Genomic DNA, 21,413 nt, shown 5'->3' on the forward strand with positions numbered 1-21,413 from the left:
TGAAGGAGAGAAAAAAAAATGCACTCAGGCAAAGGGAGCACTTTTCATATTTGTTTTCTTTGTCATAGCAATTATACAAGTTTTGCAATCACAGAATTTTTCTCAAAGTGACGTTCCCAATAGTGAAATAGAAGTTTAATGTCATTGCTATTTTAAGGTTTTGCCACGGTTTTTTGGCCTTTAAACAATTGAATAAATGTTCTTCCGTTATCAGGATAGGAGGGCGTTATGTGACAAAGAGAACTTGCAACCCCGTGTTATTCAAAGGAGTATCTCTTCAAGTGTAATTTTTGCTACGTGGCTGTTTTTGTTGACAAAAATGCACTAACTTTTGAACCGACAAGTCTCCTGAGCTCTGGTCTCTGGGAACATTTAATCTGCTTCAGAGTAGGAACCGGAGGAAACAAACCTGGTAAAGAGAAGGATTGTTAACTTTCCTACAAGTTAACAATTAAGGAAAAAAAAAAAAAAAAAAAAACCCAAACCGCCTTATTTGCCTCCTATAACACTGATCATGAGATTTGGCTTTCAAGCTTTAATAAGTGCTAAGGAGGTGCCTCAGAACTTTCCTCCTGTTTAATTAAGTGTGCCCACTCCTCTTCAGGCATCCAATCAGATTAAATGAGAGTGAACCCTGGGAGCAGGGTTGATGAGCCCTAGTGGTAAGAATTAGCTGAAGGTGGACTGACTCTCTCGGCCTTTCAAGCTGCTCTAGGACACGCTGCTCCTGAGATTCATACGGGAGTTGAGATTCCCCTTACACTAGAGTTGCAGAGCTCTCGCGCTGCACCCCTCTCCCCGTCTCTCTCTGTCTCTCACTCTGCTACTGTCAGTTTCCTGCCTGTACTTTAGCTGTCTCTTTTCCAGTCTCTACCCTGTCAGTTTCTGGCCTGCCAATTTCAACTTGAAGCTTGACTGGGCTGATTTGATGCAAATGCCTCCAGGGAAAACCCTGAAACTGATGAACAGTTATGTCAAGTCGATTTTGCACCATCGGGAAAAGGTAACCTCTGCGAGAAAAAAAACAACAAGGTTAAAGAGACAAGGGCTTTTCACGTGTAATACCTCTGCTGCACATCTCGTTCACTGTTTACCATCCCTCAGAAATTGTAACTGTCAGAATTAGTCCTAATTGCAGATGCGAAAGCTGCCATTATAATAAAAACAGAGGCAGTGCAGGCATTAAATGTAGCAGCCTAATTTGTGAGACTACAGAAAAGGTAGAGAAAATGAATATTTCATTACTTTAATTACCAGGGACTACTCTTTTCTTGCTGTCTTATGATAAGTGTTGCTGTAACTAGCAACAGCAAACATCCACTAAAACATAAAGTGCAATAATCGTCCTGCTGTCAGGATCACCACTTTAAAATACGAGCTGGGAAAAAAATATAATGGTTTATCTATTTCTTAGAGATCGCAGAAGATGGAAATTCATTTAATATTGGGGCGGGGTGGGGGGAGGGGAATGCACATACAAAGGCGCCAGTAAACAGTTTCAGTCAGAGAGTAATGGCTCTGAGAAAGGAGGAAAAATATCAGTTGGCTATACATTTGAAGTGTTTGCCCGAAAAGAATGCCGGAAAGTGAAAAATAGGAGGTATTTGGACTTTTTAAGGCAAAATCTTGTTTTGCGTTGCACAATGTAATTGCTTGAACATTAGAAAATAAAACTCCAGTGACTAGGGGAAAGACAAGAGGAAAGCGAGTGGTTTTCAAATGATTAAGCAAAAGTGGAAAAAGTTCAAGTTGGCAAAAGTTTAGAAGCTCAGTCCATTTCCATTTTAAAAAGACTAGATAAAGCCTGCCAGAAAAAGGACTTTGCCTACAGTTTCAGAGGACCGATTCATAAGATTTGGGGAGTATCAATAATTACTCACTGCTGACACCTTGAAAAGCCCTGGGCATCTCTCCCTAATTGTCAATTTCAGGTAAAAGGGCAAAGCAGGGTGGAGGGGTGGCCGGACTGTGGGAGGTGGGAGGTGGGCCAGGGGGTGGGGGCGTGGTGGAGGAGGTTGCTGAGACTGGCTGAAGCCAGCCTGTCTCTGCATTTATCACTTTGTCCCAGAGGAGGTGTTTGTTCAACATAGCAGTTTGACAGCACAAAAACACTGTGGCCAGAAGCCCTATCAAAGAGCCTACTGACACATATCATTTGTGGTCTCGGTTTCACAGGGCAAGGCTACCTCTCACTTTATCTACACAAGTATAAAACTCTACACGTTTCTAAGTGCTCAGTATAGTTTAATCCCCTCCCCCTTTCTTTCTTTTAAATACTATAAACACTACTTTAAAATACCATCTTTATTCAGGACTCCTGAATGTTGTTTTAAAAGCCATAATAATTTGCAATCAATTTAGCATAATCTGTGTTAAGGTTGAGAATATTAAAGAAAAAAGAAGGAAAACAGTTTAAAAGCACAAAGCTTGTAATTTACCCTAAATAATACACTTAAAGCTTAGATTAATAGGTGCAAGTAAATTTTGTAAGAGTCATGTCATGTGGCATAGGGAACACTTTTCTTGTTTTTTTTTTGTTAATAAATCCTACTGAGAAGGAGTCTACATTAATCCTTCATCTCTACTACTTTTGCTTAAGTGTATCACACTCACAAGCTATAAGACTGGAGTTATAGTTAAAGAGGAAAAGTCCTAGAGCTGGGGTCCTAGGGTGTATCTGTGTTGTGCGTGTGTGTGTGTGTGTGTGCACATAGGCTGTATTTAGTTTTCAGATTCCCATCAGCAGAGCAAAGGTGATGGAAAATCTTTAGAGGACAATTATTTTACTTAAGAGATTTTCCCCTTTTAACGGGTCTATTTATTATGAAAACAGTTTACTGAGTTCTTTATATATAAACCTCACCTCTTAAAACTGAGAAATCTCATGATGTGAAACACTTCCATTGATGCGCTTTGTGTCTAAAATAGAAACTTAGGTACTTCCAAGAATAAGCAAAATGCAAAGTTTCCTTGATTACAGTTACTCAGATATACAAAACAGTATCAATACGATATAAATTAAAAAACAGTGAAAGCTCTCCACTACATTCAGAGATCACCTGGATACTAAATTCCTTGAAATTTATTCATTAAGAGAGAGAAAAATTCTCAGATCTTAAATAGCATGATAACTTAATCTGTTCATCTCTTATGGATTACTTATTTTGGGGAGGGAGTATCTGTCACCTTCTTAGAAGTACCTTTCTTTCCTAGAGTTGGTTATAAAAGGAAATATGAAACAGTATATAAAGTACAAAAATCACTATATTGCCATATTAGCAATGTTAAGGAGGGATCCATTAACTTTTAAAATATTAGAATGTTTGCCTTTTTGTCACAGGAAATCATTAATACCAATTACCTATTCCCAAAAGAATATAGTCATTCACCTCTCTCACCTGATATTATTTTTAAGTGTTTCTCCTTTATTATCAGGATTTAAAAATCCACCTCCATATATCTTCTCTTTGGGTAAAGTTTTCTAAATTGACCAGTTGTGTGTTTATCGTTTGCTTGAAAGAATATCTTCATTTAAGTGGGACTTAAAATTTTTAACTTCAAAATACTGAAGTTCAGAATTAGGTCTCCTGCAGTTTAGAGTGTGTGTGGGTTTAAGCTGAAATAACACACAGCAACCAAGAAAAATGAAGAACAACTAAAAATGGATTACATATATTAGAACATGACAGTGAATCCCATGGATTATATGGAAAATTACCTGAAGTTTTAATTTTATAGTAATGTCTAAAAAATATAAAAGAATGAAAAGCAAATACGTATGCCAACGTGTGCGCACTCTTAAATCTAACAACTCCAAATCTCAACTCATATGAATCACAGAACTAAATATGTTTTTAAAAAAGTCAGGAATCCTTATGATGATTACATTCCTCAACTGAAAAATGAAAGCAAAGTTCAATCAGATCTTTCTCAGAGGTTTGTTCCTTCTCACCCTATCACATATGTGTCCTTGTTACCTGCCCTTCCAAAGTCTCGTTTTCAGAAGCCTATCAGAATTTCCAACCAAGACTGCAGCCTCCACTGTAATGAACATGGCGTTATTAGCTCCCATACTTTATTGGGTCACAAATACACAATATCTGATGAGACACTGATCATTTTCTTCCCCTTTTCTCTTTTCAGCCTAACTTTCCTGTCAGGAGCCTGAAAAAATATGCGCAGTTACTGTTGCAGAGGGGAGACGAAGTTTAACTTCTGGGTTGGCAATCGGAGAATAATTCATGAGCAGATTTCTAGCAAATGATATGATTTGCTAAATTTTGGTCTTTGATTTATATTTATGTACTCCTGCTACTGCTAAGGTTTTGCCAACCTCAATTAGATCATGAATGAGATCATTTTAATTCAGCCCCCAAACTGTGACCTGACCATGGTCTGAAAGTGTTCAAAAAGTAATTTTAAGCCTCCCTTTGATTTGAAAAGGAATACTGCATGCTTGGTCGTTCATACAAATAACATAAAACTTAATTATTGAATGATTTGGCAGAGGACCTTCCTGCCAAACAACAGTCAATGCCAGCTACTGTGATGCTGGCGATGCCCGGCCCCCGAGCGCACAGCCCCCTGTATACAGCATTTGTTCATTGTGTCTCAGGGCAAGATGCTTTCAAATAGGATTCACGGATCTGGGAGACCGGGCGCAAAGCAAAGGGGGTACCATATTTATAACTCCAGTGAAAAAATGCTGTCTCACCTAGAAGGGAAGTAGATCTGCGCTGTCAAATCACCAGGAGGCTGTGACAAAGGGAGCTTGCAGCCTGACACACGGTGTAACAACATAGCAAACACCTTTAATTCTGTCATGTCTCATACCCTTTACTTTCTCACACATTCGTGGCTGCTCGAACGTTGACACCTACACTCTTTTTCGAAACTAAATAAGGCAGTCTTATTTAAGCCCGAATGCAACACCTGAAAAGTTATTCTTATGCCCAGCAAAAAATAACCATTAACTCCTTCCTCTTAGAAATGCCTCCCTGGTTGGTCTAGAAAGTCTCAAGTTGGCAAGAGCCTCCCTGGGCCCCTGACTCTTGAGGTTCACATGACCTCCTCAGCTCCTTGAGATAGGCAACACTTCCCCCCTCAAAAAGATGCGAGACTGGTGATAATGTCACTGTCCGAACTGGCCTCTGACAGCGTTTCCAGCTGAAATCTCTTTGCTTCATCACAAACTTCTGGTGTCTTCTATAGTACGGAGAGAGGCCCCAGCTGCTTCATTCCCTCTAGCTACCATAGTCTAATATCTTAAAAGCTGGAAATGAAAATAGCTTTTCTAAAGATATTTCCTGGAATTTTTAATGTGCTGCCTTGATTCCTTTCTCTCTCTCTCTTTTTTTCCCTTGCCAATTATACACTACCATTTGGAGGGCTTATGAGCAATGTAAGTCCACCTCATCTAATTAAACCACATTGTTTTAAAAGCTTGAACAGTTTTCATGTCTATAAGACTTGTCTGAATAATAAACTGCTAGAGACAGGATTCTGAGTGTCTTTGGAGAGTCAGGATTTTATCTGCTGAGCGCAAAAGGCCAGGCACTCAAAGAGTTAAAGAGTGTTCCTGCATTGCTGGGTAGGTTAATATCACAGCTGCCTGGTAAAGCATTATCCTGGTACCTCACTTAACAAAAGCCTCCTTTTGCAAACAGACTCCCACTTCCCCCCACAACTGTCCAAAGGTGTTTACTGAAGTAAATCTGCCTAAATCCTTCATTGCTTGGGTCATGGGGGTGGATAGGAGGGGTGGAAGGTGTAAGGATAATCTCTTTTTGTAAATTCTGTAAATCTTCTGGGAAAAGAAAAAAAAAAAATCAGGAATCTGTGTCACATGCTCCTGGACAACTTCTAATATCTCTGCTAGTTTTGCTCTTGTAAGTGAAATTTGTCACAATGACTATCACAGAAGACACCCCCTCCCCCCAGGTTTCCAATTATTCACTCTGCTGTTTGAAGCGACTGCACTTTCAAAGTTGAGTGTGTGTGCGAGTGTATGTACGCATGTGCACCGACATTATATGCTTAATCTAATTGTTGAAGAAAAACTGTTGGTATCTTAAAAGTGGTTTCAGAAAGGGAAAAAAAGAAAAAAAAGACAAGACAGTTTAGGAGCAAGATAATGTAGCTGAAAAGTTGTCACGAGAGGTTTCTGTTCTTGTTGTGGTCTCATTCCAATACCATTAACTGCATGTTACTTTTGCATGTTGAAAATGGAGGCAAATAACAGTAAAACCTGACAGGTCCGCCTGCAAGGGTTTAAACAGTTCCCAGTAAGAAGAAGCCCTTTAGGCATAAACTTTCTCTCTCAAGAGAACGTGAATACCACCAACCCCTCCCTACAAATCTTGAAGCATCCAGTTTGAGATACAAAAAGGCTGTCATCTCACAAATGTTAAACATACTAAAAAAATCTGAAAAAAAAGTATGAAGAAGGTGTGAAAAACGTGGCACTTTACAGCCCTCAAAGCTTTTTAAAATAGAACAACTTTTCCCCCTAAAATTCTTTTCAGAGAATTTTTTTTTTCCTTTTTGGCTCATTTGAGAGTTTCTTTCTTGGCTTTTTTCCCCTTTCATTTGAAAATATGAATTATCATAAAAAGTCAGGGGGAAAAATGGGAAAGTCTTTTCCAGTTTTCCTGAAGATGTATCAGTGCGTTCGGGCTGGGTGTAAGCAACTTCTCTCTTGTGCTCTGGGCCAGACACCCATCACTGCAAGCAGACCAGGGCCTCTGGAGACTCCTCCTCTCCCTGCTCGAGCTCCCCAGCCTGCCCCCCAGCACCCTCCCACCACCCAGGGCCTGCACCTCCCTGGCCTGAAGGTAAACAATAAGAGCCCCACACTGGGCAGCACTCCAGAGTGGGATGTCCACACACCTGACCCAAGTCTAACAGGCTTCTGGGGGAGAATTTGATCCTTCCCTGACACTTTTTACCTCAAGTGTTGAGCGGGTGGCCATGAATAGTACAGACATGCCATCTTGTAACACTATATGCCTGTCAGGAGGGACAGGGCCTGGTTAAGCATCAACTATATAAGGCTGGTAACTAGGGAAAGCCCAACAAACAGCCACAAACACCTCAGTTATTTTACTCAGCTACTACCCTCTGCCTCTTCTCTCTCTCTCTCTCTCTCTCTCTCCCTCTCTCTCTCTCTCTTTCTTTTCATCTTGGCTTTCTGTGGCAGAATGCAAATGGAGCCTGCCGGCGGTGAAAGGGCTGAATTGTGATTAAGAAGAAGAAGAGCTCCTTTCTTTGTTCTCCCCTCAGGGGATGTTTACTGGGAGAGACACAGCGGATCAGATATGAAAGGCATTCAGGTCAGCATTGATGTGAGCGAAAGTGAAATCATACCTAAGGCATTCAAAAGACCGCCGTGTCAGGGGTTCAGCTAACGGTGCAGCTACTGTGTGTGTCTTCCCGGAGAGGCAAAAATCTTTGTGAAAAGACTGACGATTTTTTTTTCCCCTCCCTAATTTCCTTCAAAATTATAAAAGTCCTCCCTCCCTCTCCGTTTACCTCCCACCAGATGCCACAGGAGTTAGTATTTTCTCTCCTTATGGACCACACGCGAAATCAGACCAACTTCTAATAGCTGTATTACCTAAATGAACCAGCCTTGCACCATCTGAACTGTGAAATCTTTTTTTTTTTTTAAGCAGGTGTATTCATGTGTGCCACATATATGCCTAATATGTAGGGGAGAGCTGCGTGAAGAGAAAAGCCAAAACACACACGCGTGGATGGTTTTTCCTCTCACTTCCCTCAGAGGAAACACGAGAGACACACACACACATAGAGTATAAAAACAGTACAGAACACCTTAAAACAAAATTCTTTATTTGCTTTGTAACTAGGAGTTACAGTTTTCCTGAGAGCTCTCACTCTGACACGACTGTCACCCAAGATAGAAGTATTTGGCACGTAGCTATTAAGGCAAAGACTTCCACAGAGTCTACTGATTATTAGTGCTTGCCTTTTTAAACAGACTTGATGAAGAAATACTTGGATCTTTACTTTTTAAAAGTTTACACTCCTGACAGCCCAAATAGTCAATAGTCAAGAGATTTTTTTTTTCCAAATGGTAAACTGATGCTGTTGGCATAAACAGAACTATGTAAATATATACAAAATTCACAAATCACAGCAAACATACAAATAATGAGGAGGTGCCTAGATGTTTTAAGGCTTAAAAATGAAAAAGAAAATCACATTTCATCTTCTGATTGCCAAAGAAAGAAAAGAAATAGGGAGGGGGAATAAGGCTGTATTTATTGGTTTTAAATCACCCTTTCCTCTGCTCTGAATTATTTTTTCTCAACCTTCACATCTTGGCTAAAAAGCATATTTGGGCTTATGTTAACATCTGCTTTTGTGGTGACATTTAATTCTGTATATTTTCAACTAGTGTTTCTGCATCACAGATTTTCCCCCTTTATCTCTTCGCTCTAAAAAGACAACCAAAGAGCAATCAAAAAGGTGTCTGACTTGGCCATTCAGACAATTGCCCCCTTGTGGGAATGCGGGAATGAATGGTACAGTGGACACCCCAGCACCATTGACGTTATAAACATGTAAATGAAACACATTAGGGCAGACAATCAATTGTCTGTGAGCATTGCAAACCTGCACTCCCTCTCTCTGTGACAGGCACAAAATAGTGTCTACCTTGGGAAGCCACGGTGCTGGAGAGGAAAAGGACAAAGCGTTCTCTTTCACACAGAAGAAAATGCACCTTAAAAGCCTTGGAAGAATGCAGATGACAAACACTGTTGTAAGGAAAAGACTCTCCCACATCTTGGAATAAACGGAGCACTGCTCAGAGAGCTAGCAACAGCCTCCTTTCCTACCTTCAGGGTAGACACACACATTTTTCCCAGGCAAAAGTCTTAACACGGCATTAGGGTCTTTGATAACCTCTTGGAATTTTCTTTACTTCGAGTAAATTAAGCAAGCAAGAAAGGAAGCATCTGAAACATATGACAGAGCAGTTTACTGGGAAATGTCAGTCTTGGCTTTAGTCATATTCCAAAGTAAATGCTTAAAGACGTGAATGTATCTTTATGTGGCAACAGAGAAATAACATAAAGTTTCAAATCCTTACCCCACCCTTACCCTGGTGGAGAGTCACGCTATGGATACCAGCAGGCTAGTGGCTATGTTATGAAGGAAGCCATGTCTCTATCCCCAATTGACTGAGTTTTTTCAAACGGAAATAAAACAAATAGATCAGTCTAGATACATAACCCCCAGCCATGTGTGTGTGCAGCGTGACAAAACTTGCAGAAGCTCTTCAGAGAGACAGAAGGATGGAGATGGATATCTGGGGCACACCCTCAGAGCCGGTACCTGCCACACAAACTGCTTCTAAGTGCTTTGCGAGTCAGCAAAACCACCTCCTCAGAACCTCATCAACTTTACCAGAAAGGTACCTGCACAAGGTTTCCACACTTGCAAGGAGCACCAAGTCTGAACCGACTGCAATTCGAAGGAAACTTTCCTGCCTCAGAGCGTATTGAGGGGCTCTGGCTCACAGCTTCATCCCATCCCAACTTCACCTCTCTGAAAAGAGAGACGAGAGAGACAGGAGCCACATCCTGAAGAAGGGGCTTCTTGCGTTTCTTTTCCTTTTCATTTGAGCATCTCTGAAACGGGAACAACTTCTCTGCCCTCCACTGCCTCTCAGCATCACCACTAGCACTTCCACTCCCTTTCAGGAAGTGGTTAAGGGAGTGAGGGCTTATCTTAAACAGGGATCATCATTTCTGCTCATCTGATTGTTTCTCCTCTAGGATCTAAAGCCCTGAAAGCATCCAGTTTTATCCCTTTTCTTCCCCACTGAAAATCACTGACCAAAGGGGTTTGTAAAAATCTTCCCCCATTCCACTACACAATGCCTAATGCTTTAGCTGAAACTTTGGAGAAAAATTAAATTTAACTTTTTTTTCTTCCATTTCCTTTTCCCCACCACTCATAATTCAGTTTTCATTTAAAAGACAACTTCATTCCCTTTTCTGAAGCAAGCAGTTTCCAGGTTTGATTTTTATGAAAATGTGCCTGTGTCTGTGTGATTTTTTCAGAGGCTGATGCTGGGAGGTGGCAGGCTGGGGAGGCAGGCCCATCTTCCTAGGCTCTGCAGGAGGCAGGAGGGTAGCCGGAGCATCCCCAGGAGCTCATGCCCAAATCGGGGGTAAAGCAACAAACTTTGCAAGTTACCACCGGGCTGGGCCAGTGGCAGGCAGCAGCCAGGCACCTCCTGCTCCCAAGCGCTCATTTCTGCCTCGAAGGCTGTGTGGAGATAGTGGGGTATAATCAGGGGACTGAAAAGGGGGGCTGGGTTTCCCCCCTCCTCTCCAGCTTCAGTGAAAGTATTACAAAGTGAGTCAGGCGACTGAAGATCATCTGACTGAACTTTCTTGAAACCGACACACATTCTTGTCTTCGGGCAACTTGCTTTTTGCCTCCTTCTCCCTCACCCCTCTCCCCCTTCCCTCCTGCACATCTTATTTTCTGGGAAGAGATTTCATCCTTTCCATGTGGGGGAAAGGAGACTGTCCACTATGGATTAACTTGGCGCTGGCACTGTCTTTGCCAGGCATCTTGCTAGCTTGAGAATCTTGAAGGCTGGATTTTTAGACTCTTGTTTCTCTCTTTGTACATTTGCTTTCCTCGAACTGCCTCCTTCTCCTTTGCTTTTTTAATAATCGCATACAGCACCGTCTTTTAACCCATGTTCTTGACCAGCCTTTCAAACACACACATACTGCTTTACACGTTTTATCTCTTTGTCGCCTTAGTCTATATACACACTGTTGACTTCATTAAAATTATATAAAGTGCCATTCTAGTTTCCTGGATGACCATCTCTCGCTCTCTCTTTTTCGTCATGCAGTTTCTACTTCTATGATTAGTATTGCCATTATTCCTTTCCAGGAATTTCTATATGATTTTGATAAGCATCATCATATTTAGTGTTATCAGCAAAGACACAAGCTCAAAAGTGACATCTTTCCCATGAATCCAGGAAAGAAGAAAAATCCACTCAGTTCAGATAAATCCTAGCAATTCCCAAAGGGAAAGGCACTGGATACGTACTTGATGAGAAAGGAAATGAAAAAAGAGGGGGAAAAACTCTTCTACCTGCTTCTCAAAAGCAGGACATTGCTCAGATTAAACCCAAAGCAAAACACTGACAAGTAACGAATTTACAGCATGTTTTCCCACAGATTATTGGGAAATAATTATTGTTGTTAAGTGTGCAGGGTCTGGGCTAAATGCCTTCAAAATGTGCAATTCAACTTTCCACTTCAGAGTGTTAGGGCTTCTCCCAAGTTTGTGGCTGGGCAGAGGGAAATGGGGTCCGTTACTGAACACCAAGCAGTGTCCATGGCTGAGCACCTCCCCCGGTACTCTGTTCCACCTGTGAAGCCCCCAGCAGACCTTCCCCACTGCCAATCTCTGCCCCAGGGCTCTTAGGAAGCTTGGAGCATTCTGTTTTCCCAGACCTGGGCTCTGGTCTGACCTCACAGCCTGGACCAGGCTGGTCAATGGTGGCAAAATCCCGAAGGGGGTTGGAGGAGGCAGACAAGAAGAAACAAACATGCTAAATAGTCTCTCCTGCAAAAGAACACTTCTGGGACCCTTGTTTTAAATCTTATTCTTCTTTTTTTCCCTCTCTCTCTCTCTCTCAAAAAAAATGACTATTTAACATAAGAAAAAAAAATAAGGCCTCCTTGACACAAAGCTTTTGTTATCCAGTTGATCAGCAAGCAATGTGCTTTAGATACTTGTAAGGGGGGGGGAGAGCCCCACAACAGACATTGATTTTAGAAAATCAATAACCAACATTTAATAAAAGGAACAGAGGAAACACAAGAGAGGAGAGGGGGACATTAGGTGTAATTTTAGTGTCTACTAAATTACCCAGAGATGGGGAAGGGGAGGTCTCCAGTGTAGGGACCACCTTAAATAATGCCAGACACTAGAGTGAAGAAAAAATTAAATTAAGAGAGAGGAAGACAGGGAGAAAGAGACTTAAAAAGAGGCAGTCTGAACTGGGTCTTGGGGAAGCAGCTTGGTATATATTATTGTACTTGTTTTTTTGTAATACTAAGCCAAGCAAATAGATCAAAGGCAGCACAAAGGGAAAAGGCAGGATAACATAACGAACAGTTTCTGACTAAAATTCCTCTATCACTCCCCCATATGGCTCGACACCTCCACCACAACAAGCAAAAGACACACGCACACACACACACACACGCACACACGCGCGCACACATGAAACCTAGAGAGACAGAGACAGAGAGAAGCATCATTTGTCTCTAATCAAAATTCCCTCGTCTTTGTGTTTTCTGCTTCCAGCGCCCCTCACTGCGCCCCCAGCCGCCCCCTCCCGCGCCGCGCAGCTCGGGGGCAGAGCGGGGGCGCACAATTGTCTTCTCTGGAGGAAAGTTGTTCCAAGTGGGCCCCGGCGGTCCCCGCGAGGCGCGGGCAGGTTTCGCGGGAGACCGGAGCCCGGGGCCGGCGCCGCGTCCCCGCGTCCAGCTCGGGAGCGTCGACGCGGCCCCGCGCCGGGTGATCGGGCTGAGACCGAGGGGAGCGAGAAGTTTCCTTTCCTAGTCTGAGCTGGCGTTAGTTCGCTTGTTTGTTTTGGGGGGTTGGTTTTTCAACTCAGGATCCTCCGTCAGCTACCCCCCGGCACCCTCTCCGGTCCCCAGCTCTCTCCCCTCCCCCAGGCGCCTTCTGCGCTCTTGCCAATCACTTTTCTCTTTTATTCCCACGATTTTGTTTGGGGGTAATACCTAGGGGGTCTGCCTCTCTCGCGCGCGCTCTCTTCCTCTCTCTCCCGCTCTCACTCTGCCTTCCGTGACTCTTTCTAAGATGGACCTACGGAGCTGTCACACCTTTGATCCCCCACCTCTGCTCTGCGTGTCCCCCTCGCACCCCCATCTCCTTCCTCCTTCTCGACTCAGCCTGGATAACGGACTCCTCCTGACCATGTCGAAACTGCCCAGAAAAGTCTCCCCGCGCTCCGGGACTCCGCAAGCCCCCGGCGTGGGGCCAGAGCCCGCTGGAGAGGAACCACCCGCCCCCGCGCCCGCACGGACCCCGCGCGGGGCCGGCCGAGACCCTCCCACCCCGGGGCCCCGGCGCGCCTGGCCCGCCCGGCCCCGCTGCCCGCGGACCGTTACTTGGCGTGCGGAGAGGCGGCCGGGCGACTCCAGCAAGAAACTTTCAGCCTGGCGGAGGCGCAGCCCCGGGGCCCCTCTCCCGCCCTCGCAGTCCCTCTGCCACCCCCGCCCCCACCCCGGAATCCTGCGCGACCCGGCGCCCAGGCCCCCCGCCCTGCCCTCGCCGGACGCTCCGGCAGCCCGGCCGGGGAGCCGGCGGGCCGGGCGCTCACCGAGCGGGAGGCGGAGGCGGAGGGAGGGCGGAGGCGGGGGCGCAGGGGGCGGCAGGGGTGGGGGTGCTGGGCCCCGGCCGGACCCCAGCGCTCGGAGCCCCCCGGCGCCCGACGCTCACTTTGCCCGGCACTTCCCCAACTCCCCACTGTCCAGTCGCCGCGCGCGCCGGGCTCCGGCGCCGGCCGCGGAGGGAGGCTCGCCCGCGAGCCCTGGGCGCCGCCACCGCCGCCGCCTCGGTTCCTTTTCCCTCTCCCCCTCCTTCTCCCCGGGTCTGGAGCCGCAGAGTGGCCCGGAAAAGTTTGGTTCGGGCCGCTTCTTACCGTTTTTCCTCCTGGGATTGGCTTGTTTGCGTCTCTTGCACCGGGGGCCATCCGCCATGATCGGCTGCTTCATTGATAAGAGCGGATCAGATGGCAGTTCGCATGGACTCGGCGCCCTGCTTCGGCAGCACGCAGGCTCGATCTAGCAACCAAACACAGCGACAATGTGGGCATCGCCCGCGCCCATTGAAACGCGCGCGGGCCGCCCAGGGGAGCCGGGCCAGGGCCCGGGCGAGCACCCATCCGCGCCCCCCAACGCCAAAGCGAAACTTCGGCGGCCCCCTCCCCGCCCCCGCCCCCAGCCTTGGCCCCGAGGCGCTTTGTGTTTGTTACTGTTTGGTGTGTTGCACCCGCGAGGGGATCAGAGAGACAAGAATTACATCTTCAAAATGAGTCATAACTCCTGACCGTATGAGGGAATGCACACGGCGGTACAGTAAGGCTGCTTGACTCAAGGCTAGGCGGACCCTTTCCTCCGAAAAGTCCTCAGCCCGGCTCGGCAACTTGGGGTGAGGCGAAGCTTTCTTTAGCTCTCATCTTGTCTCACCACCCCCCACCCCATTCCCCAGAGGAAGCAAACAAACAAACAAACAAACAACGCGAAACAACCCCCGATGAAGCACACTCGGGCAAATTGATAATAGTAATTATAGGAAGCCCACTCGCCCCGCGTCCCATCCCCTCCCCTTTCGCAGTTTATCGAGACACTGTCTCTTCCTCCCCCCTCACACCCCCGCCCCCAAATTAGGATTTCCCGTTTCACGCCGCAATAAGAAATATAATTATAAGCCTCTTTGGACACTGTCCCTCCCCGCCCCCCCACCCCGCCGCCACCTTCTCCACTTTGACAATATTTACTTAAGTATTTCCCCCCACCTCACTCACACACATGCTCCCCCACACTGGTTCCCTTAAATAGTTGCAGTAGAAAATTGTTTTTTCCCCTCAAGAAAGGAAAGAGAAAGTCCAACCGCTACGACAATACTTTTCAGCTCTACTGAATGATCGTATCCTTTCTGGCTTCGAAACTTTTGTACCTAAAAATCGAGAGAGGCGCTGCATTTTTTTCAGCTGAAACTGTCAAAACTTGGAGAAGGGGAACCTCGGAGGCAGGCAGGAGAGGAGGAGAATCCCGAAACTCGATGGAGGTTGGGAAGATGCTGTGCCTCGAGGATTAGTTTAAACAGGGGGCTATAAAAGATGTAACAGATGCAAACTGTAACACAAGGGCCATTAACCCTTTCTCTGCCGAGTACACTCGGTCCCCACGCCCCGCACCTATTGTCTCCTGTGCTAGAAGCTTTGCGAAAACCTGGAAAGTGAGTATCAGTTTCCACACATTTGCTGAGAGGGGGCAAGTTGGGGGGGGGGGAGCAGAGAGAAGGGGAAGTAGATGATTTAGAAAGCACCTTGAATTTAACCTAGGCATAGTGGCAGCCTTTTAGGTTTGACACATTTTGTCATGTCTTGACTCTCCTGTGGATTTGAAATTGTTGGGAAAAATCCTGAAATACAGAAATGGACACACAAGTGTCTGGGATGAAACAGCTGGCCTGTCTGTATTCCTGCTGAGACTTACGCCCGATTGCATATAAATACATGTTTAATAAAGTAAGCTGCTAGTTTTATGAGCATGTGTGTGTGAGGGACAGACAGGGCATTTGTGCTGTAAACTTTATCTTTGCCTGTTATTTCTAACTCTGGAGTTAGTAATCTTACCTTCATCATTATAGGGGGAGCATGTAAAATATGTAAGTAGGTGGGAGACACACATATTCATGTTAACCGGGATCACCCCTGTTCCTGGTAACTCCTGCTATCTCGACTTTTCAGTGCCAAAGTATGGAATGGGATATTTGAGTGCATGTATCTTCTGTCTCTGTATGACTTTGCCATTGGAAATACAATTTCAAAAGTTATTCTTAATTTAAAATCCTAATGTCCTGACGGCAGTTTTCTTCCCAGCTGTAGTGAGCCCCCCCCCCTCCACTTTGGTAAACGACTCAAGTTCCATGAGGACTTTCACTTCTTTATTTATCATCACAGAAGTGAGGTGTTACTTCACATACATACACACACAAAGAATGAAATAAAGAAATGAAACTCGCTAAGCAGACAAAAACAGGCAACTTTCTACTTAGAAAACAGCCTTCTTCGGTGGGAAAGGTTGGACTGCCATATCTAAGAGAAAGACTTGATCCCGAATTTGGTAGGTTTGTATCCATCAAGTTTTGTAATTATTAACAGGTATTTGCCAAGTTTTAATTGCTGAATACAATGAATTGGAACTAGAGTGAAAATAGAGCAAAATCTCTCCCCTCGAAGAGTTTTTATTCCAACCATACAGATCTCAATAAAACTTTTCCAAGGCTGGGTAGTAAAAGGCACCTTTGGTTACCTGAATGGACAGGTGCGGGGCAAATTATTTGGGGGAGGGAAAAAAAGGGGGAGAAAAAGAAGGAGAGAGACACAGGGAGTGCGAGAAAAATCGAAGAAGTCATTCTTGGGAAAAGCTTGCCATAAAGGAGCTAAACCCACCTGAAATTCCTACCAACAGACACTCCTTCTCACTTTAGACTCACATCCCCACTTAAAAGGAGAAAATCATAAAAGGAAGGTGAGGGGGTGACCATGCCAAAAAGGAATAAAAAGAGAGAAAAGGGGGAAAAAAAAAACCTACCTGCGAAGTCTTGTTTGTAGTTTTGGCCAGAAATGGTGAGAAGAAAAAGCATGAAGAAGCCGCGAAGTGTGGGGGAGAAAAAGGTGGAAGCGAAGAAACAGCTCCCGGAGCAAACTGTACAAAACCTCGCCAAGAGTGTCTGGAGGCAGGACCGTTATTCCTGCGGAGCAGGTTAGAACTGATCTCTTTCGGCCACTCCAGGAAACACAAACCTGGGGACGGACTGACGTGTTACGCCTCTTCTAATGACATTTTTTTCTTTTTCTTTTCTGTAGGAGAGAGAGAGACCCTGAAACACGCGCCACCTATCTTTGTGGGGAGGGATAATTGAAGCGCCCTGAGCGTGAGCATCATGTGAAAACGTGATCGCCAAGTTTCTCTCTGGGAAAGGATCTGGGATAGATTATACCTTGAAGTCTCCGCAAACGCTTTAGTGGAAGAAATGAAATTCCACCTCCCTCCCTTCCTCTCTCCCTCCCTTTCGCCTCCCTCCCTCCCTCCCTCTCTTCTCCACGCCCCCCCTCCCACCCCCCCATCCCCCCCCCCCCCCCCCCGTCAAGCCTTTGGCATCATTATCCTCATCACTAAATCCTACAGAGTACAGGGCGGAAAACGGTGCACACCATTCACAGAACTGGAGAACTCTAAGGGGCGAAAGTTAAAGGGAAAGATCCCGGTTCCTCAATCCACATCGCCTCTTCTTATACAGATATCTCTAATAACCAGATTTGAGATGCACATTAAGTTGTGTGGATTTCTCAGCACGGTTTCTGGAACTAAATTTTTTGCCCTTTCTCGTATTATTATTATTATTATTATTATTTTCTTTCAAGATGCCAGAGCCAGAGGGGGAAAAATTGCTGTTATGTGAGCTGCATTTTAGGGCATGTGTGTTGGGGTGTGTGTATGTGATGAATTTCTGGATTGGATCCCAATACTAAAAAGTAGTTTGGCATTTTTAAAAAGGGTCTCTAAATAAATTAACATAGAGCGCTGAGTTGACCGATCTCTGAATCTCTCTACATCTCAAGGAGACCTCACTACAAAGTGAGGGAGTGTGTGGAGGGAGGCAGGAGGAAAAGGAGAAAGGCCATAGAGGAATTTAGCAGGGAAGGAAGAGCACGATATTAAACGGCATGGGGTCTAAGTTTTGGAGTATATATTTTTTGATATTGCAATTAAAGTAAAATTAAAAAGAAAAGACTCCACCTTTGCTCTGAAGGGATTGGTTATGTAAATATGGTAGGGATTTCCTGGAGAATACAGCTTTCTACTGTATGGTTAATTAAATAATCACTCAAAAGCTTCCAACGTGACGCTTCTGTCGTAATCCAATCAGGTTACATAGGTCCTAAACAAGAAAGATATTTTCCACATCTGGAAGTCAGCAATTTAGCAAGTACTGCACATTATTAACCAATTCAGAGCCTACTTCCCAGGGGAATTTTTTTTGAAGTTTAAGTGTTCTTAACCAATGCTCTGCTGTTTTGTTAATCAAAAAGCTGGTTTACACTGCACATAATTGGAACTAATATAGAAGTAAATAAAGACAGCCAAATTTGAGGATGCTGAGCACAGGCATTTATCGGAAAAGGAAGAAATCTCTTAGCCTCCAGTGGTTCAGGCTCAATTTCTTAAAGAACTGTGAGGCTTTTTTTTTTTTTTTTTTAAAGAGTGAAAGTGCTTGAGGACCTCAGAGCACAAATAAACTTTCAGTCCCACAGTCTTTGCAAAGGTAAAGGTGGAGGTGTCAAGAGGACTGAAGGGTAGCCTCATGCCATTTTTTTCCCTGCTTTAATATTGTTAATATGTTACAGCCCCCTGTTTTCAGTCTGATGAAATCTGAAACAAATAACACCCTGATCCAACACTACACTTTTACTCACATTAAGATAAACTGCTTTGAACTGTACTTTGAATGTGTGCCTAAAGCAAGACTTTGAATGCAAGAGTCACTGGCAATTGCACTCAAGAGGAGGGAAAAGCCACCACTTGGTTTGCCACATCCACACTCCCAGAGGTGCACAGCTTTGTATTTTGTATGTTTATTGGGGAGGGGGCAATAGCCACCCAGCATGACCACAACCAACACTTAGTTTAGGATGTGAGGAAGTAAATTTTCACAGTTGATTACAGACTCACCTCTTTGCTACCTTAAGCATTTATTACAATGAGAATCATCTCCCCCACCCCACTCATATAATTTACTTATAGAGGAGCATTGGAGACCAGCCTAAAATTTAATAATAAAAAAAGAAAATTAAAGATTTCCACCATGGGTCAGGCACATTCTCAGTTTTATGCTTTACATTTCTTTAATATTCCTATCTCTATAAATATATGACTTATCAAGTTTCTCCTCTGAGATTTACTTCTATTATTAATATCCTTTTTTTTAAATCCCCACTTTCCCCCACTTTTTTATTTAAAAAAAAAAATCGAGTCTAGCTTTCTTTAGAAGTTTGCTTTTCAGCGTTTTCTCTTCCATTTCCAGGATAAAGGTGTTCCTGGCATGGAGTAATTCCAGGTAAGACTCCACCTGAGGACCCCAGGTAGCCATTGGAGCTTACAGCCCAGACATACACTCAGTGGTAAACCTCAGGTCAGAGGATCCAATCAAACGGCTAACAAATCACTTGTCTTTATTATGTATATTAATGTCAGGTTACTTAAGATCTGACTTAAAAAAAAAAGTATTTCCATTAAAAACAGCTAATCATCTGATTACTCTGGGTTCAGTAATTGTTCGAGTGGCAGGAGACAGCCCCAACACTTAGCACTGGTAGTTCCGACGTGCAAGTATTTGAATTGGGGTAAAGAAAAGCAATCTTTCAGGTTCCCATCAAGGTGGATAGTTGGACGGTGGCACGCGAAGCGTCCCCACGAGGGATGAGCGCGCCGGTGGGTTGCCCTCCTCCGCTGCCTGGCACGCCCCCGACACTCCCCTCCCCATTTGACCAAGAGAGTTCCCACAACAGCAGAGGCGGTGGGATCGGAGGAAGCCTGGATATAAATATGTTCCGAACACTCCCTTAGTCCGAAGGCCAGGTCGGGGACAATGGTGATCGTGGGATCAGCGGGATGCTGGAGCGCAGGACGCAGGGAAAAGTCGAGAGAGGACTAGGAGCTACTAGCTTTCAGCTCCTCACACAGCAAAGCAAGTCCTGCAGATGAATCGCGCCTTTCCGGGCTTTCTTCCCTATTAATAATCTATTTCGAGATTAGCGCAGACCAAGGGGATTAAAACAACACATACATGCAAATGTGAAATAATATTGCAATGGACATGGACGAGAGAAGAATAATTCTTCAGGGTTTCTTTGAGTAAAACAAACTGCCTCCCTCAGAATTCCCTCCACCCAGGCAGCGTGTGAAGATGCACTTTTGTTTTCCCATTCCCTCCAGCCAGGACCTGGTGCCTGTCCCCCCATTCACCTCTCAGTCTGTCAATTTCCTTAACTCTCACAGCCTCTCCCCTTTTCTCCCCTGCCCCCCAGCTCCCCTCGTCGGCCCAGATACCCGAAGAGATACAATGTTTCTGCCCCTGAACACACAGGCTGTAGCAGGAATTCGAATTTGGCCATAGCTAATGATTTTTTTTCTAAAGCAAATTCTGTTTATTTTGTACCATGTGGAGAGAAAAAAAAAAGGAAACTATTCTCTTTTTTAAACGGAATTGATCTTTCATCCAGAGGAATTATTTCAACCGTGCCGTTACACAGGAGGTGGGCAACTTCTTTTAGAGTTGGAAGGAAAGGGTGATAAGGGGGACCCCTGCAATGGGGGTGTGTTGAGGGGGTGGGGGGGCGGCAGGGGTCCAAGCCAAGTCAAACGGTTTCTCACGTGCGAACTCGCAATCCAATCCATTCGGAGTTGAGCCTAGGATAGGAGGGGAAAGTCTATTAAAAAAAAAAAAAATCAGGAGCATCCCTCTGAGAAGCCCTTTCAAACAAAATCAAAACAGGACCAGAGAATCTCAGACCGTCTCTAACATCCCTGCTGCGAGGCCCGCGGGCTCTGGAATCTCGCACGTCACCTGGCCCCAGCAGGGCGGCCAGCTGAGCGGTTCATTTTTATTTTTTTATTTTTTGAAGTTAAGGCTGAATCTCGGCTTCAGTGCTTTTTTTTGCCAGCGTCTCCATTGACAGGAACCAGCAAACTTCAGGACTCAAATAAGCGTCTTAATTTATTGATGCAAAACAGGTCTGCTGGTCGCCCCCAGTTCTCCGCGCTTTCTGTCCCCCATACCCCCAGCCTCGGTCCCTTCATTTGATCTCAGGGTAAGGCCCCCGCAGTACAGGCGGAGGAGCACGTGGGAGGGGGGTTCGGCCCCCGCCCGCCCAGGAACCCCGCGACCCCCGCCCCGCGGCCGGGTCAGCTGACCTGGCTCGCTGGCCGGCTCCCCGCCCGCCGCCTTGTTTCCGGTCCCCGGGGTCCGCTAGCTGCGCACCGAGCGGGAGCGGCCGCGGCCGGGAGGTGATGCTGGGGGCTGATTACCATGAGAAAGGCTGTGCCTGGAAAAGCCTCCTCCACGCGACTGTCAATCTCACTAAGGGGTGGGAGGGGGGACGGAAAGGGCCCTGTAGGAGTCACCAGAAAACTTGGAGTAAGTTGGATGCGAAGCAGGCCCGAGGAGGTGGCTTTCGCCTCAACTTGGAAGGCTGTGGCGTTAAGGGCGCGGACGCCAGCAGCCTCGCCTGGGAATTGAAAAACCCCGAGTCCTTTCTTCCCTTCTTTCCTCCCTCTTGCCATCCTTTCAGCCCTCCCTGCCCTTTATCCTTGTTTTCTTGAAATTCTTTCCCAATTCCATTTCCTACATTATCCTATCTATCTCCCTTTTGCAATCCCTTGTTTTGTTTCTTAAGATCTCCTCTCTCGCTCGGATTCTTTTCTGCCTCCTTTATGTGTCCAGATTTATCATTTCGTTTTGAAAACACAGTGTTTCATATGTAATTAATCTACCAGCAGGAGGTCAGGGACACCCTGACTAAAATA

The 21,413-nt window shown here is 45.3% G+C and overlaps 2 protein-coding genes across 7 annotated transcripts in view; both read right to left on the bottom strand.

Annotated features, from left to right (window-relative positions):
• Nucleotides 1–16,789, bottom strand: part of ZEB2 (zinc finger E-box binding homeobox 2) — a 136,047-nt gene extending 119,258 nt beyond the window's left edge. The window contains exons 1-2 of one of the 6 annotated variants that reach the window (XM_018062536.1): nt 14,119–14,172; nt 13,739–13,880 (exon numbers count right to left, since the gene is read on the bottom strand). In XM_018062536.1, the coding sequence (XP_017918025.1) occupies nt 13,739–13,880; nt 14,119–14,136 (160 nt within the window). In that variant the 5' untranslated portion in view covers nt 14,137–14,172. Of the gene's footprint in view, nt 1–13,738; nt 13,881–14,071; nt 14,093–14,118; nt 14,310–14,614; nt 14,740–14,775; nt 14,865–16,418 lie in introns of those variants that run through there. The other 5 variants (XM_018062545.1, XM_018062548.1, XM_018062541.1 and 2 more) reach the window with 5 other exon arrangements.
• LOC108638591 lies at nt 20,021–21,170 on the bottom strand. Its single transcript, XM_018066670.1, has 2 exons — nt 20,802–21,170; nt 20,021–20,297 (listed from the first exon to the last, which is right to left on the bottom strand). Exons 1-2 carry the CDS (start codon nt 21,168–21,170, stop codon nt 20,133–20,135), a joined length of 534 nt encoding a protein of 177 aa, XP_017922159.1. The 3' UTR covers nt 20,021–20,132.

Source organism: Capra hircus, chromosome 2 (assembly GCF_001704415.2).
Source record: "Capra hircus breed San Clemente chromosome 2, ASM170441v1, whole genome shotgun sequence".
In the NCBI taxonomy this organism is placed as follows: Eukaryota; Metazoa; Chordata; class Mammalia; order Artiodactyla; family Bovidae; genus Capra; species Capra hircus.